A 14,276-nucleotide genomic window follows, 5' to 3' on the forward strand; every position below is an offset into this window, starting at 1 on the left:
GAGTTATGTTACTTTAAAGGAAGATATAAGGATATTTTAGACTACTGAATTAGAAGAGAAAAAAACAAAACTGAATATTTGTTTTAAAGTAATGGTGACTGAACTCTTGTATTATAACTGACTTTTTTTTGTTGTTGTTGTTTTTGTTCATTTCAGAGAAGATGTTCCACCTCCAAAGAGTCGCAGTTCTACAGCTCGCAGCTACATCGGCAGCAATCGTTCTTCCCTGGGCTCAATGTCTCCCTCCAACATGGAAGCATATACCAAAACTCCATACAGCCAAGTCCCAAGTGAAGACTTTGAACGTACTCCTGCTCAAAATCCAGCCTTTGCACCCTCAAAGGTAGCTGCACCTAATTTGAGTAGGATGGGAGCTGTTCCTGTGATGATTCCAGCACAAAGCAAAGATGGGTCGATAGTATAAAATATTAATTTAAAAGCTGTTTTTTGAAAGTGTTCATCGTAAGTATTAGAGAAAACTACTGTGTTCCATCCCTCTTTTAAACACTGGCATGAAATTTTCCTTGAAGAAAATTTACAAGTTAGTTTGAAAAGCCACCAATTCTCATATTTAATTTTAAACTTATTTGCATATGACGGTTGAACTATTTGCTAAAAGCATTGAAGTTCACAAATAAATATCAGACACTGAAGGTATTTAGACCTCTGGTAGGTTGCTGAGGAGGCTCTGACACTGTCAGCTGATGTACAGTTCTGAATGTGTAACAGTGAGACACTGTTACAGGTGAGAAGTAACAAAAGCATTTCATGTGTAGACTATGAAGTTTCTCAGAGTTCCTGAGACTTTATTCTTTTGTGGAATAACAGAAATTTTAACTTGGCCACTGTCTGGTATAGTTGCAGGGGGCTGAAATACCAGGGATTATTTTGAATTCTGTTCAAATTGAGTATTTATATGGTTGTTTAACCTGGCGATGTTTGTTTGGAATACTTGAGCTCTTATTGCAGGGCCAGACAGTTACTTAATTGGTTCAATTAATTTAATTAATCTGTTCTGAATTTAAAATGGCAGTGAGTGGAAGTGTGACAGGAAACCTTGCAGGTTCTTTGAAGCGCAATTTTTTATACAGTAACTAGTTCTGCTCCTGTCAGAAATTAATTCCTATGTTATTTAGTGCAAAAGGTCCTATCAGGATGTTGGTAGAGGTATCTAAGCTCTAAAACCTAGGACCAGCTGTTACTGTCACAGTAAGAATGAATTAATGTATCTCAATACATTTATAAATGTATCTTTTAAGTTAATTGTACCTTGCATTTTCCAATACCTGGTTAGATACTAAGGCAATGCTCTTAGGTTTTTTTCCCCAAGCAATTTCCTAGAAGCTCCATGGGGACTTGATGAAACCTGAATAAGTAACTGGTATTTGATGACTGTCCTCTTGCTCTAACCAGTGTGGAAACAACTTTTCTCACAGCTAAGAAGCAGTCTGTCCTTGTTCAAGATTCTCTCTGGCTGACAGCATTTTCTGAATTTCAAGGAGTCCAAAGCTTGTTTTTTCTTGCCTCTTTAACAGCTCTAAATATTCTGAACCAATGTTCAGACTGTGAAAAGCAAGAGTTTCATGTAGCTGAGAGGAAATAACTACCCAGAATTGTTGATACAAATCTCATGTTGTGAGATTTGAAACGCTTCTTCCCAGTTTTGCAAACTTAAAGCAATACAGGAGAAACACAACAATTCCTTGTCTTACTCTCACACGTATTTAAGGAATTCTGGTGGCTTCTGATGTCTGTTGTCATATACCTGCAAAAGCTCCATTTTTAACTCAGTGCAGTTTGAATCTGAATTATTTTTTCCTTCCTGTTTTCTACTTTCTTTATCTTGTGCTGGGGAGCAGTGTGGGGAGAGCTCTTTTAGCTTACTCTAGCTAGAGATGTTGAACTGCAAGGTATTTTGGAAAACTGTAAGTGCATTAGAGTATGTACATTGATGTTGATGAAGGAAATATCTGAATAGCCTGTTGAAAGATGTTGGGATTATTTGTGTGTAGCAACAGTGAGAGAAAACAACATTACCCCAGACTTCTAGGTTTAGTATCTGCTTATCTGTAGCTGCCTACAGATCTGTGATGAATTCTTTGGCTTACTACTAAATGCTTGTCCTGTCTGTAAATAGGTGCACAATTTTTGGCTGGCACTACTAATGTAAAGAAATTCCCCATGGCAGTGGTTGCTACAAGGTCATCTTTAAGCTCCTTACAGCGCTAACAAGTTCATGATTTTAACATACCCTTCATACTGAATTTAGAAACTTGAATGGCTATTAAGTAATATAGAATTAGTTTTACAAATTTGGGACTTTTTTAGATTGTAAACTGATACTGTTAGAGATCAAATTTTTTATCTTTCATGTGTGCCTTGTCAATAAACTTTGCCTGATTGTAACTTCAGTTTTTATGAAATTTCTGGTGCCTAAACATACTGTATGAACAGGTGCTTAGATGGTACAGTTCTTAAAACATGACACTGTGATCTGATTTCTTGATTCTTATGTACTATTTATACCTCTTCATGCCTATTTTTGGATGTGAACTTCAGTGTCTCTCTCTGTATTGTTCTGTATTTCAAAATGTCACTTTACTCCTTCAATTGCTAATTATGATTTGAGTGTTTGTGTTCCTGAAAGCTCTTCAGTTGTTGTACCAAATAGAGGGATGATTGACTTTTATTTATGTGATAAATAATAGGTTTAGTAAATGTGCCAAACATAGCTTCTGAAGAACTATAGATGAGGAGACATCTTTTTACATCCAATTATTGTGTTAGAAGAGATTTCCAAGATGTTAATCATACACTGATTGTTTACCTTGAAACTAAGGCCTTTCTTAATGAAAAGGATATAGTTTCTACAAATACAAGTTTGAGTGCAAGACTAAACTGAATCACAGACTGAGAGAGAGCTATAAACCTAAAGAACCAGGCAGCAAACCTACTAAATTTGGTTCTAAGCCATCTGTGGACCTGTGTGTTTTTTTGTGGTTTCAGTTTTTTTATAAATTAATTTTTTGTTTGTTTTTGGTTTGGCCTGAGACCCTGTAACTTATAGTCAGGTAAGCCCTAGAAACCTTTCTCAGTAAAGCACGTGGAGCAGAGTTTACACGTGCTTGATGCTCTGTCCACTTGTGCAGAATAATAAATGGGCAGAAGGAGAGCCTGATGTGCCCTCAGCGCCTGGCTGTTAAGCTTGGCAGCCTTGACAGTGTCTTCCTATTTATGTAATTGCATGGAAAAATGAAAGAAATGGAATCTGACACAGTCCTTATCTGAAATATAGAACCTCTGACTTGGGGTAAAACTCTGCCTCAAGTTGCTATCATCATGCCTTTTTGGGTGGATGCAACACTACTATGAAAACATAATACTACTACTATAAATTATTTCTTTTGTCACTAGATGATTCACTTACACTAGATTATGATTCTCAAAAGTAGCTACTATATTTTAACAGTAATTTCTAGCTGTGTGGGAGATGAACTGGTTTAAACACATGAGGTGTCCGATGTTGACAGAGAGCTCTGCTGACAGAACGCTTTTAGGAAGTCATGGCAGCTGATAAGCTGATATACCAGTTAGGAGGTGGCATTTTTAATGTCTCTCTTTTTTTTTTTTTTTTTTTTTTTAAGGGGTTGGGGGGAAGGGAGGGAGGGAGGATGCTACCATTGTGTAAATACTCTTAAGTGAGCTCAAGAAACCTCTAGTTAGTGTCATGACTGTAAAATTGCCTGTTGAGGACTACTATATATAGAAAGAAACCCCTCAATTTTAGCATGGTGTGAATAAAGCGTTAGACTTGTAATACTGTGGAGGTTACGTTACACTTGTCCATACATTTACAAGATTTTCCATCAACTTTCTGCAGTGGGTATTTAAAGATACTTGTGTGAAACTTCCTTCCCTAAAAACAAATACTTCAGAACTGTGTGGTGCACAGAAATGCCTTGTTGGAGGGGTGAAACATGACTTTTGAAAGAAATGTACAACACATACGTTTTTCTCAGCTCTTGATAGTCTCATTCATATTAGATGTATGCTTCCTGTTTAATAGTGCAAATAAGACTTCTGAATTGCAAGTTTTTCTGTAATGCTGAATATTGTATATTACTGGTTTCCCTGACAAGCTTTTAGTTTTGTTCTGAGCAGTGTATATATTCGGGATCATTCTAGGTCTTTATTCCAGTCTGAAGATATTATGCTATTTGTGTCACTTAAACCTTGTTTTATACACTTTATAGGTGCTTTTTGGGGCCCTTTGTTGAATAGTCCCCTAGCACTGAGATATAGCTCAGCTGAAATCAGAGCAATAAACAACTTCCTGGGATCCAAAATGTGATGTTATGTTACACTTCTCATGCACAAAGCATGGACTTTGAACATTGATATGAATTTCAGTATGAGCTTTTATATTCACACTTTTGGGGGAATGGTATTTTAAAATACAGGTATTGTGAGTGAGTTTGTAAAAAAATAAAATCCAGAATTTTAAAATGCTGTAGTTCCATGACAGACTTGTGTACTTTTTGAAATAAAACTGTTGGAGAAAACAGTAGTCTGTCTTTATTTTAAAGCAGCACTTGTATATGGCTTCAGCTTTTTCTTAATGTAATTGGAAGTGAACCAATAAATATGGCTGTGTATACCACACTGGCATGAATAATTTTATTTATTGCTTTTTTCCCCCTGCTTCCAAGGCAAGTAAAGCTTTAGATATTTTAAAAGATGCACTTTTAGGTAGGGTTTTTAAATTGTAGATATAGTTATTCTGAAACAAAGCTGGAAAGGAACTATAGATTAGATTTCATCCCTCTTTATTTTAGGTAGACAAAAATTCCTGAAACTGATTAATCTTTATCTTTTAAAGTTCAAACAAGCAGGTTGACAGCACTCAAAGTATGTTGATAAAATGCTCTAGGTTTTTATTGTTAATGTGTTAATTTGCATCTCTCTCAATTTTGATGAAGCTGATTCAGGATACTCTGACAAACCAACTGATTATTGTCCTTGTAATTTTACCTGAGATTAATGTGATTTCTCCAATGTCATCTTGGGTGGAGATCCAAAGTCTGGCATGTATTCAGTTCATATCATTGGAAGCATAATTAGCTTACATTTGCTCATAATGTATGCATGTTCGTATGTTATAATGCATGCCTGTCTTCATATATTAATGTGTTCTGGGCCAGGCCAGATGTTCCAGTCACTTTTTTGTATATATAAAAACCCAAAACATGTGTACACATGTTAAATGGTGGATAAACCTCCAGGATTTTTTTTTTTTAATTTCAAATTAAGGCTCATGCTTAAATAACAAAGGAAACCTAATAAAAAAAATGGACGTTCAGATCTGTCTCTATTTATAGAGTTCTAGAAAAGCTTTCTTACACTCTTTTTAACATTCATGTCAAGTCTTGGGAAAGGATGGAGGTGTTTAACTTGGAGTGGCAGTTTTGTCACAGATGGCTCTTGCATGCCTCAGCTGCTCCTCAGGTCTTTTATTTGGAGGGTAGGTGACTGTGAACCAGAAGCTGAGTGCTACCTCCAGCTTGTCTGGAATTCCAGCAAAACAGCTGGAACTTTCCTGAGTGTCCTAACAAAACAGAGAGATCCTTTATAAAGGACTTCTGTGGTCCTTTATATGTGTATGAGACAATGCCTGGATAAATGTTATAAAAGGCCGGGATGTTTGTTTCTTTCTCTGAACATCTTGGCTGTGTCTTTTGAGCTTACTGTCTCTCATTTGTTTCCCTGATGGAGCAGCCTGAGTTCTTTCAAAGCTCTTTGATTATACTGATAGGCAATTAATTGCTAGGCTCTTCTAAAAAGGAGATAATAACATCAACTTAGCCTTGTTTCCTATCTGTAAAATTCACAAAACAGAATACTTTGTAAAGAAAAGAGCTGATTAAGTAGCAGAAACAAGAATAGGAGGAAACAAAGCTATGAATGTTGCCTACCTTTCCAAATCTCAGCTTATTCTAAAACTACTTTTAGCTTGTGTATGATTGTAGGTGATGTCTCAAAACATGAAGACTTGCATCTTAATATAAAAATAATGTGTGTACTTGAGTTAACAATTATTCTGTTGCTCTTCTTAATTTGCTTTAGGCTTTTTGCAGAATGTTGCAGGAACAACTACCAGGAGAAGAGTATGAACCTTTAATTTTATAAAATAACCACTCTGGCAGAAAACTGGCCTGGAGGATTGTGTTGTTCCTGAATCTGATTTCCATTCAAAGTCAAGTTTCTGTAAATAGGGAGCCTTTAAATATCTTTTGATTTTTGTATCATTGGAAATCAAAGTTAGTATCACTCTTGTAAGTTGGTGTTTTGAAGACTTCAGCTTCCAGCTGTCAAAGGTCAGGTTGCTTTGGATATACAAAGTCAACAGTATTTAGTAGCAGCAGCTGCTATTTGGCTCTTGATTTTTAATAAAGTTTCTTTTGGTCAATGCTGTCTGGAGAAACAATGAAGGATAATTGCACTGTATTATTTGGGAAACAAAGCAGTGGAATTCCTACAGGAACCTTGCATGGTGCTAGGGTTGATGGATGGATCGAGCGGGGGAGGGGAGCAGCTTTGTAAGGAATTTGAGCTTGTTGGTTACACAACTTGATTATGTAACAGTTTTAAAAAGTGGCGATATTAGAAGAGACATTACCAAAGATAAAATTATGTGCTTTCAGATGTTAATCTAATTTTGTCTTGAGGGAAAAAAATCTCTGGAGACAGCGTGTCCATTGGGAAGTGCAGGGAGCTGCGCGATGCCTTGACAGTTGTCCCACTTCCAGGGCTGGATGCCGTGGAGCTGCAGGCAGGACAGAAGCTGAGTGCTGTACCTGAAGGGTATTGTACTCTCTTTCCCAGAGAGTTTTTCCTAATTGCAAAACAGGGAGAGGAAAGCAGTGAGTCTGATTAGTTCCTGTGGAGTTTTGTACCAGGGATGGGAATTCTGGAAACGTGCATGAACTTTCCAGCTTCTTGAAGTCTTTCCCTACTCTGGTTAGTAGCAACATCTGGCTTAGAGGTCTTCAGAGTCTGCAAAACATTCACTGCTTAAATTGCAGGGCCTTGTACTCTGCCTATGATCCATAATTTCTGCAGGTGATGTCTCTGGTTATATTATTACTAACAGTGCTGTATAAAGAGGCAGAAGAAAGTAGATTCTCCTGAACACTCCAGATGGGGTAAATGGTGACAGCTCAGCTTTTTTGTGCGCTGGACACAAACACATCTCCAGGCGTGTGGTGGTCACTTGGGTTAGAATTTGCTATGAAGGAGTACTGAATCAGATGGTAAAGAGCTATAAAAGTAATTCGGTGCCATTAGTAAATAGCTTCCAATTATGTCAGGTTCTGTGTGAGTAGGAAAGCAACTTGAGCTTTTGTTTCTTGTGGCCAGTTGGCTGCTGTACAAGTGCAGTAACAGCTCTTTACAACTTGTGACTTGTCCTAGTCAGTGATTTGTAATTGAAACTATTATCCCATCCAGGGATCTGAATCTCCCTATTTTGTGTCACTTAGTAATATTTTACCTGTGAAACAGCAGTTGGGATTAGTCAGATTTCAAGGAAGGTAAAGTGTGCAGCAGAGCATTTATTCCCAATATTTAAGGGCTCTGATTGCAGTTCCAGCCACTCACAGATGACTCCTCAGGCAGCTGAGTGGGTGGTGTTTCCAAGAAACTATTTGATGAAGTCAAAACACTTATCCTGTGTCTTACTTAGAAATCCGAAATTAATTTTATCTTGCTCTCCTACAGCTGTTTCCCAGTTCAATAGCTCAGGTGAGAGGGAAGCTGATATCTTAGACTAGGAATAAAGGCAACTGGTGGGAATACATAAAACTACTGAATTGTTTTGACTGTTAAAGAAAATGCCAATTCTGGGGCACAGCTGGTGGTTCATGAAACACGTCAAAAAGCTTATGTTGTGGCTGCTAGCACTGCACTTCTCCAGATAAATAAAATGCTCTTCCATGTCACTTCCGATCTTGTAACTGTCAAGACCAGAAACTGTTCATCTCATCTGTAAAATACAAAATAAAGCTTGCAATTAGTTTATTTTCACATATTCTTCCATCTCTCTTGTTGGTACATGAGAAAAATTCAGACTTACTAAAAGGACACAGCTTGAAATGAGCTGTTTGGTCTTGCCCTGGTTTCGTCCTCGTACTCTGTAATTCAAGAAGTTGCTTAGGCATTGCAGTGTCTTTTGCTTTGGACTTGAGTTGTGGTTTGACCTCTTTAGCTAGCCTATTTAATTTAATGGTCTTGTATTCCTGTTTAAGATGGGAAAACTCACTGTGTTTAAAACACACACAAAAAAAATGCTGTGGGTTCCCATACTGTCTCCAGCCCATTTGGAAAAAAAAAAAAAAAGCCAAAAAGCTAAATATGAGTGTTTTGTATGGAAACAGAATAATAAATGCTGTGTTTGGGAATCATGAGTGTCTCCCACAGCTGATGCTTTTGCAGCCTCTGTCCCCATCTCTCTGTACCTAAATGTGACTGACTGTTTGGTGCTCTGCAGTGACTTTCTAAGAATGTTTCCCAACAGAAAGCTGAGGAATCCTCCAAGGTGCCAGATGGTTATTTTCTTATTGTTTACTCAGGAAAATAATTGAAGTGAGAAATCTGCATCAGTTAAACCTTTTTTCATTTATTTATTAATTTATTTATTTTTTGATAAGTTCTAACCAAAAGCTCTAGAAATGTATAGGTGAGTTATGAATGTAATTTTTTATAAGTTTTAACAGTTGTGATGAGATACACTGTATCATCTGTACACACACTGTTGCTGGGATTGAAGTACGTGCTTCTACATCCCTTTTATTTACCAAAAAAATAGGTGTAACTATTTCCCAGTTGCCTAGTATGAAGCAGACTTTAAAGCTGCTCATTAAAATGTCAGTATTTTTCAGACCGAAGTTAAGGTCACCAATGATGGTTCTTCATTTGCAGCTCATTTAGGGGAAAAAATCCTCAGCTCGATCATCAATGTGCCTATTGGCTTTCATTTAGCAGCAAGACAATGAAAATTGTGATTCTTTTGCAGATAACCTACAGCAGTGATCTTGCTAGATTTGCCTACTAGAAAGGCATTAAAGTTCTAGACAGCAATTCTATGTTTTTGAAATCAAGGTTATGTTGCTACTTGAAGTATTTTAGGTGTATTATGTTAAGTATGATCTTTGCACATCTGAACTGGGTGGGCAGGCAGGAATCTCACCTAACCCACTAAAATCCATTATTCCCAGATGAAAGGGCTAGAAGGAGGGTTGCAGCCTTTATGCTCAACAGTCCCTTTTGTTGCCTATTAGAAATTATCATAGTTTCCCTGCCCCTGGTGTTACCTGAGCAAGCTGGGATTTCAACTGACAGTGAAAATTGGGTTGTTACGTTCTACATGAGAATTTAATTCTGTCAACATCTCATGTCTGTGCCAACCATATGAGCTAGTTCACTTGCTGCTGGCTTTACAGTTTGTACATGGAGGGAAAATTGCTGAACAGGCAAGGAGACCGAGAACATCCTAAAGCCTGACATGGCTGACAGAAGTTCACTCACCAGCAATAAAAACAATAACAAAAGAATCCCAAGACAGAGGACTCTGATTAATGAGGTGGAGAGTTGGGGTTGGTGTCCTGGCTCTGTCATGACTTAGCTGGGTGGTGGGGTTTTTTTGGGGTTTTTTGTTTGTTTGTTTGTTTGTTTTAATTTTCTATTGGCGTTGACATTTCCTCTTGGTTCATCATCTTTCATAGCTGTTAGAATGGAGTCTTCTGTTGACTCTGTGACTTTTGGAACTAGGGTTTTCCCATCACACTGTCATTTGTTTTAAAGCTATTCTTGGTGAGTCTTTTCAGTCCACCAGATGCCCATCTAGTACTTTTTTCCATTTCTTTCATAATCTTAGGAAATTTTGAAACAGATGTATTTAAAGATAGTTGTCTTGATGAGACCATCTGTGGTTGTCTCTGTCCCCTGCTACTTCCTGGTTTTTAATTCTGTCCTGGCAGGAGTCACTCTTTCAGTACTTCTGGTGCTCCTTGAGTATTTCAGGTTGTAGGAAAAACAGGAGTTGAGCAGATCCCATTTATGGGGCTTCCTGAGGGTGAGAGATCCCCCAAAGCCCATTGCCAATGTGTGTGAGTAGTGTCCTCATCCCTCCACTGGGTCACTTGGTACTCCCTCACCACCTTTTCCCTGCTGCTCACTGTAGGTGTCTTGGAAGGTATTGTCAGAATGAAATACAGACTCCAGATGTGTTGGGCATTTTCCTTCACCATTACTGACACTGGAGGTGTCTAACCCTGTGTGCAACAGGCTGAGATATAACCAGAGAGCTGGAAATCTCCTTGGCATCACCTGGTGTTCAGTGTTTTATGTGATTCGCCTACAGCTTCCCCCTAATATTGCTGCCTGACCTTCCTCTTTCTATCACATGCTGCCTTTTTATTCCAGCCTGTGCTATGGATTTCACTACTGGAGCAGGACAGAGTTTTAGGCAGGTTTTTGTTTTTTTCTGAGTGTGGTATGTTCTTTTGATCACGCTTTTGTGGAGGGTCATTCTTTTTACTGTCACTTTCTATCACATTTTCTGTTCCTAACCAGTTTTACTCGCTTCTGCTTTAGGCATGAGACACTTTAAACTCCATTTCATACAGTGTATTTCAAACTTGGCCCCTGGTTTTCCAGCTTAAACTTAATGAGGTTATGGTTGCAAGTACCTGGGCAGACAGTAGTTTCTTATTAACTCATAGTTTTCCTTGCACGATCCAAAGGACTTACCACATCTTGTTTATAAGTTACAACACTGGAGGGGTGGATGTTTTAATTTTTTTATTATTATTATTATTATTATTATTTATTTATTCTTTATCACAGCTGCATGAACAGCCTCTAGCTGCATGCTAAGGTTCACTTGCCAGACTGCACTTTTTTTTTTTTTTTTTTAATTGCTAGAGATTTGCTTGGATGAGAAGGAAAGGCAAAGAAAATCAAGACTGGAAGTATCACGGCAGCGGAGCAAGGGAGAACAGATTGTGTTTGCCTTTCTAGCTCATTTAAGCATGAGATTTTAAAGAACACTTGCTTTTCCAAACACCTGGGGTATGAAGGACTATTCCCCTGTCCCAGCTCATCTCTGTGTCATGTAGCAGAATTTTCTCCATAAGCAGGGTATGCTAATGGTCTCCTGACTCCTTCATGAAATGGAGCAGAGGAGCTTGATGGAGAGACATCATTACATGAACCTCTTCTTGCCTGAGAAAAGCTGGATTTATAGATGTTTTGGAGTGTAAGAGCACTGTTTCCTCAGGCTCTTCCGGTAGAATAGGATAGAATGAACTGTGTGTGGAGCAGCTAAAATTTATTTAGAAGGCACATGCTTGCTGGTTATTAACTTGAGAACTATAAATGCAAGAGGTGGAAATAGCAGCATTGTGCAATCCATGGTGCAGACAGGAATACAAAAAGGACACTTCTGATCTCAGTGTTCAGTCTCAATTACTGCAGCTCTTAATATTCCCTGGAACAATAATTATGTGAACAATAGCCTGAATGAAGTTCAGAGAACAGCAGGTTTCTCATGCCAGGTAATGGCTTGAAATAGAAAGAAGTCAGAGGTGATGATTTCCTGCCAAGCAGAACTTGCTGCTGCTTTGAGTTACTATTCCAAGCCAAGTTTTGGGAAGTCACTCAGTTCCTTTTACTGTCACTTGCAACTGGAAGATTCCATTTGATGTGTAATTCTAATGGCAGTGTGACAGTGTGCAAAGAAGAAAGTGAGATGTTGCAGAAATGGCCTGAGTCAGTTGTTTTAATTACTGGCCTTATGGAGAAACTGTTGTGGCATTGAGGCATGTCTGAAAAATCTGTGAGGATGGGTGTAATTATATAAAGGCCTGTAATAAGCTGAAATTTGGTAAGAAAATGAGATGTTTCCAGTAAACACAATACATCCGTATACATTTATGGATTATTAGTTAGGAAGAGTTGTTTTCTGGCGTATTATCATGTTTGCAGAATTAATACGGGTGACTGTTGGCAGCGTTTAGGTAATGGCAGCATGTAGAAAGTGCACTTTGTAGCATGGAGATGTGACAAAAATGCTGAGTTATCATTTTTCTTACAGTACCAGTCTTAGAATATGGACCCAAAGAAGTACAAAGCTGATAGAGAACTGTAACTAAAACAACAGTTATTTTTAAATTATCTTTGTACAAAACATTATCCTCAGAAAAGTCAATAACAATAATCAAAGGAGCTAGAACTGATTTCTAAACAAGTGGTGAAATGAGCAAGTGTGCAGGTTGGGATGAGGCACTTGGAGAAAACTGAGTGTTCATGGCAGTAAACAGCAGAACTGCATTGTACTTTGACAATGCCAAGTCACTGGCATGAAACATTCGGTGGATTTTGACAGGTGCTTTAAAAGTGCAATGCAGTAGGTCTGCACTGGGAAATCCATGAGATACTGAAAATTTCCTGTCAAGTTAAATTTCCAGTTATTTATAGTCCACTGCTAAATGAAGTTTCAATTTTCTGCACCACTGCATCTTTTTGCTGTCAGGTATAACCCTGAGTTGGGTGATTATCTGAATAGTGCATTTAATGACCGTATGCTACAGTATCTAGCCTCTTGTTCATGTAGATTAATGATATTCTTTCTTTTTGTAGTATGACATCGCACACAAGATTGGTGACATAACAGTGGTATAAACACGAAGAAACAGGCATCAGTTTTTGCATCACTTTCCACTATGGTGAAACTGAAGTACATTATGAAGTGCTGGGTATTTTTTACTTGATCTCACTTTAGATTCAAGATTTTTAAGTAGGCTGTATTCACTTTTGTAAGTACCAATTTTTTTTTTTCTTTTTCACATTTTTAATGCAAAGTTTACAAAGCCACTCGTGACGTTTTTCTTTCTACTTTTGTGCTGTGAAAAGACTGCACCATCCCTTCCTTCTGCTTCCCCCATCCCATTCCTGGAGATGCAAAAAATTTTGAAATTAACACAATCAACTCAGGTAGCACAAATATAGCCTTAAGTAGTGGGGTGTTAAAGAGATTGTAATCTGAAATAGAGTAGTTTTGAGTTTTCCTAGCTTTCTGGTCTGCTGATTTCATAAGGAAGTGTGTCTTTTATTGAATGCTGTAGTGATACTCATGAGGGCTTACAAACTGTGTACAAAATGTGCTGTGTTTTGAGATTGTATATATTTTATAACACTTAATAAAATATACTTGAATGGTACAGTTAACACATGCTTCAGCATGATCTGTTGATGCAGGTGGTGGGGTAAATCCATGTCTGTGCACTTCCTTATTCCTTCTGCTCCCCAATTTACCGTGCAGGAGTAAATTCCAGAGGGAAGAAGAGTATGTTCTTTAAACCAGGCTGGTTATGGGGTCTCCATTGCCTCCTGCAGTGTGAAGACTTTGGGTATTGATTTCATAATGAAAATATTAATTTACTTAACCATGTAAGGATAAGACCACTGTAATCTGATCTAATGGACTGATATTTACTAAATCAGTTTTTGGAGCGTGGTACCCTGCTGGTACTTGGGCATTTTTGGTAACCCATTACCTGCCACAGTCCACATAAATCAGAGCACACAGGGAATTTAGGCAGTAGCAGTGAGCACGTGTAGACTCAAACCTGCCTTTAACTACATCTGCCTGTGCTCTTGAGAAATACCGGTGCTGGCTTCCAGCTATTGTAAATACATAGTTATTAATTTAAACCTTAATCTAGGGGCATGTGTTATGCTGTGGTCTGAAGGCAGCCACATCACAATCCATTGTGAAGCTGGTGGTTATAATGCTGAAAAGTTATTCAATTATTTTGGCTTTTTTTTTGAGAGGAGCGCATCTAATTCTGGAATAAACTCAGATGCTGTTAAGCACAAGTTCCATTTAATGAGTTTTGTCACTGCACATGAGCACTCAAGTAAAACAGCCTAAGGAAACAGGAATAACTTCTTGAGAAAAATAGAAGTGTGTAGGGTTTCTAAATAGCACAGGTTCAAGTAGCCAATTAAAAAAAAAAAAAAAAAAAAGTTCCAAATCTAAATTCAACATTGTAATTACAGAAAAGATACTTTGCCTTTAAGAAGTACTTGTCTTTGTGCCAAAATTTCCTTCCTTATTCTCTCCTTTGACTCCTTGCTGCCTAAACTTGTCTCTGAGTGAATCTGGCAAGTAATTAATCAGGGTAAAATTCCATTGAGATTGGTATGAAAGTTGCCTT

The 14,276-nt window shown here is 37.9% G+C and overlaps 1 protein-coding gene across 2 annotated transcripts in view; it reads left to right on the top strand.

The window, feature by feature from the left end:
* CXADR (CXADR cell adhesion molecule) overlaps positions 1 to 13,316 on the top strand; it is a 32,783-nt gene extending 19,467 nt beyond the window's left edge. The window contains exons 7-8 of one of the 2 annotated variants that reach the window (XM_083854294.1): positions 157 to 343; positions 12,697 to 13,316. In XM_083854294.1, coding sequence (XP_083710420.1) covers positions 157 to 343; positions 12,697 to 12,738 — 229 coding nt within the window. In that variant the 3' untranslated portion in view covers positions 12,739 to 13,316. Of the gene's footprint in view, positions 1 to 156; positions 4,565 to 12,696 lie in introns of those variants that run through there. The other variant, XM_083854293.1, reaches the window with a different exon arrangement.
* The last annotated feature ends 960 nt before the right edge of the window (positions 13,317 to 14,276 follow it).

Source organism: Zosterops lateralis (genome assembly GCF_965231275.1).
Source record: "Zosterops lateralis genome assembly, chromosome: 2".
Lineage (NCBI taxonomy): Eukaryota > Metazoa > Chordata > Aves > Passeriformes > Zosteropidae > Zosterops > Zosterops lateralis.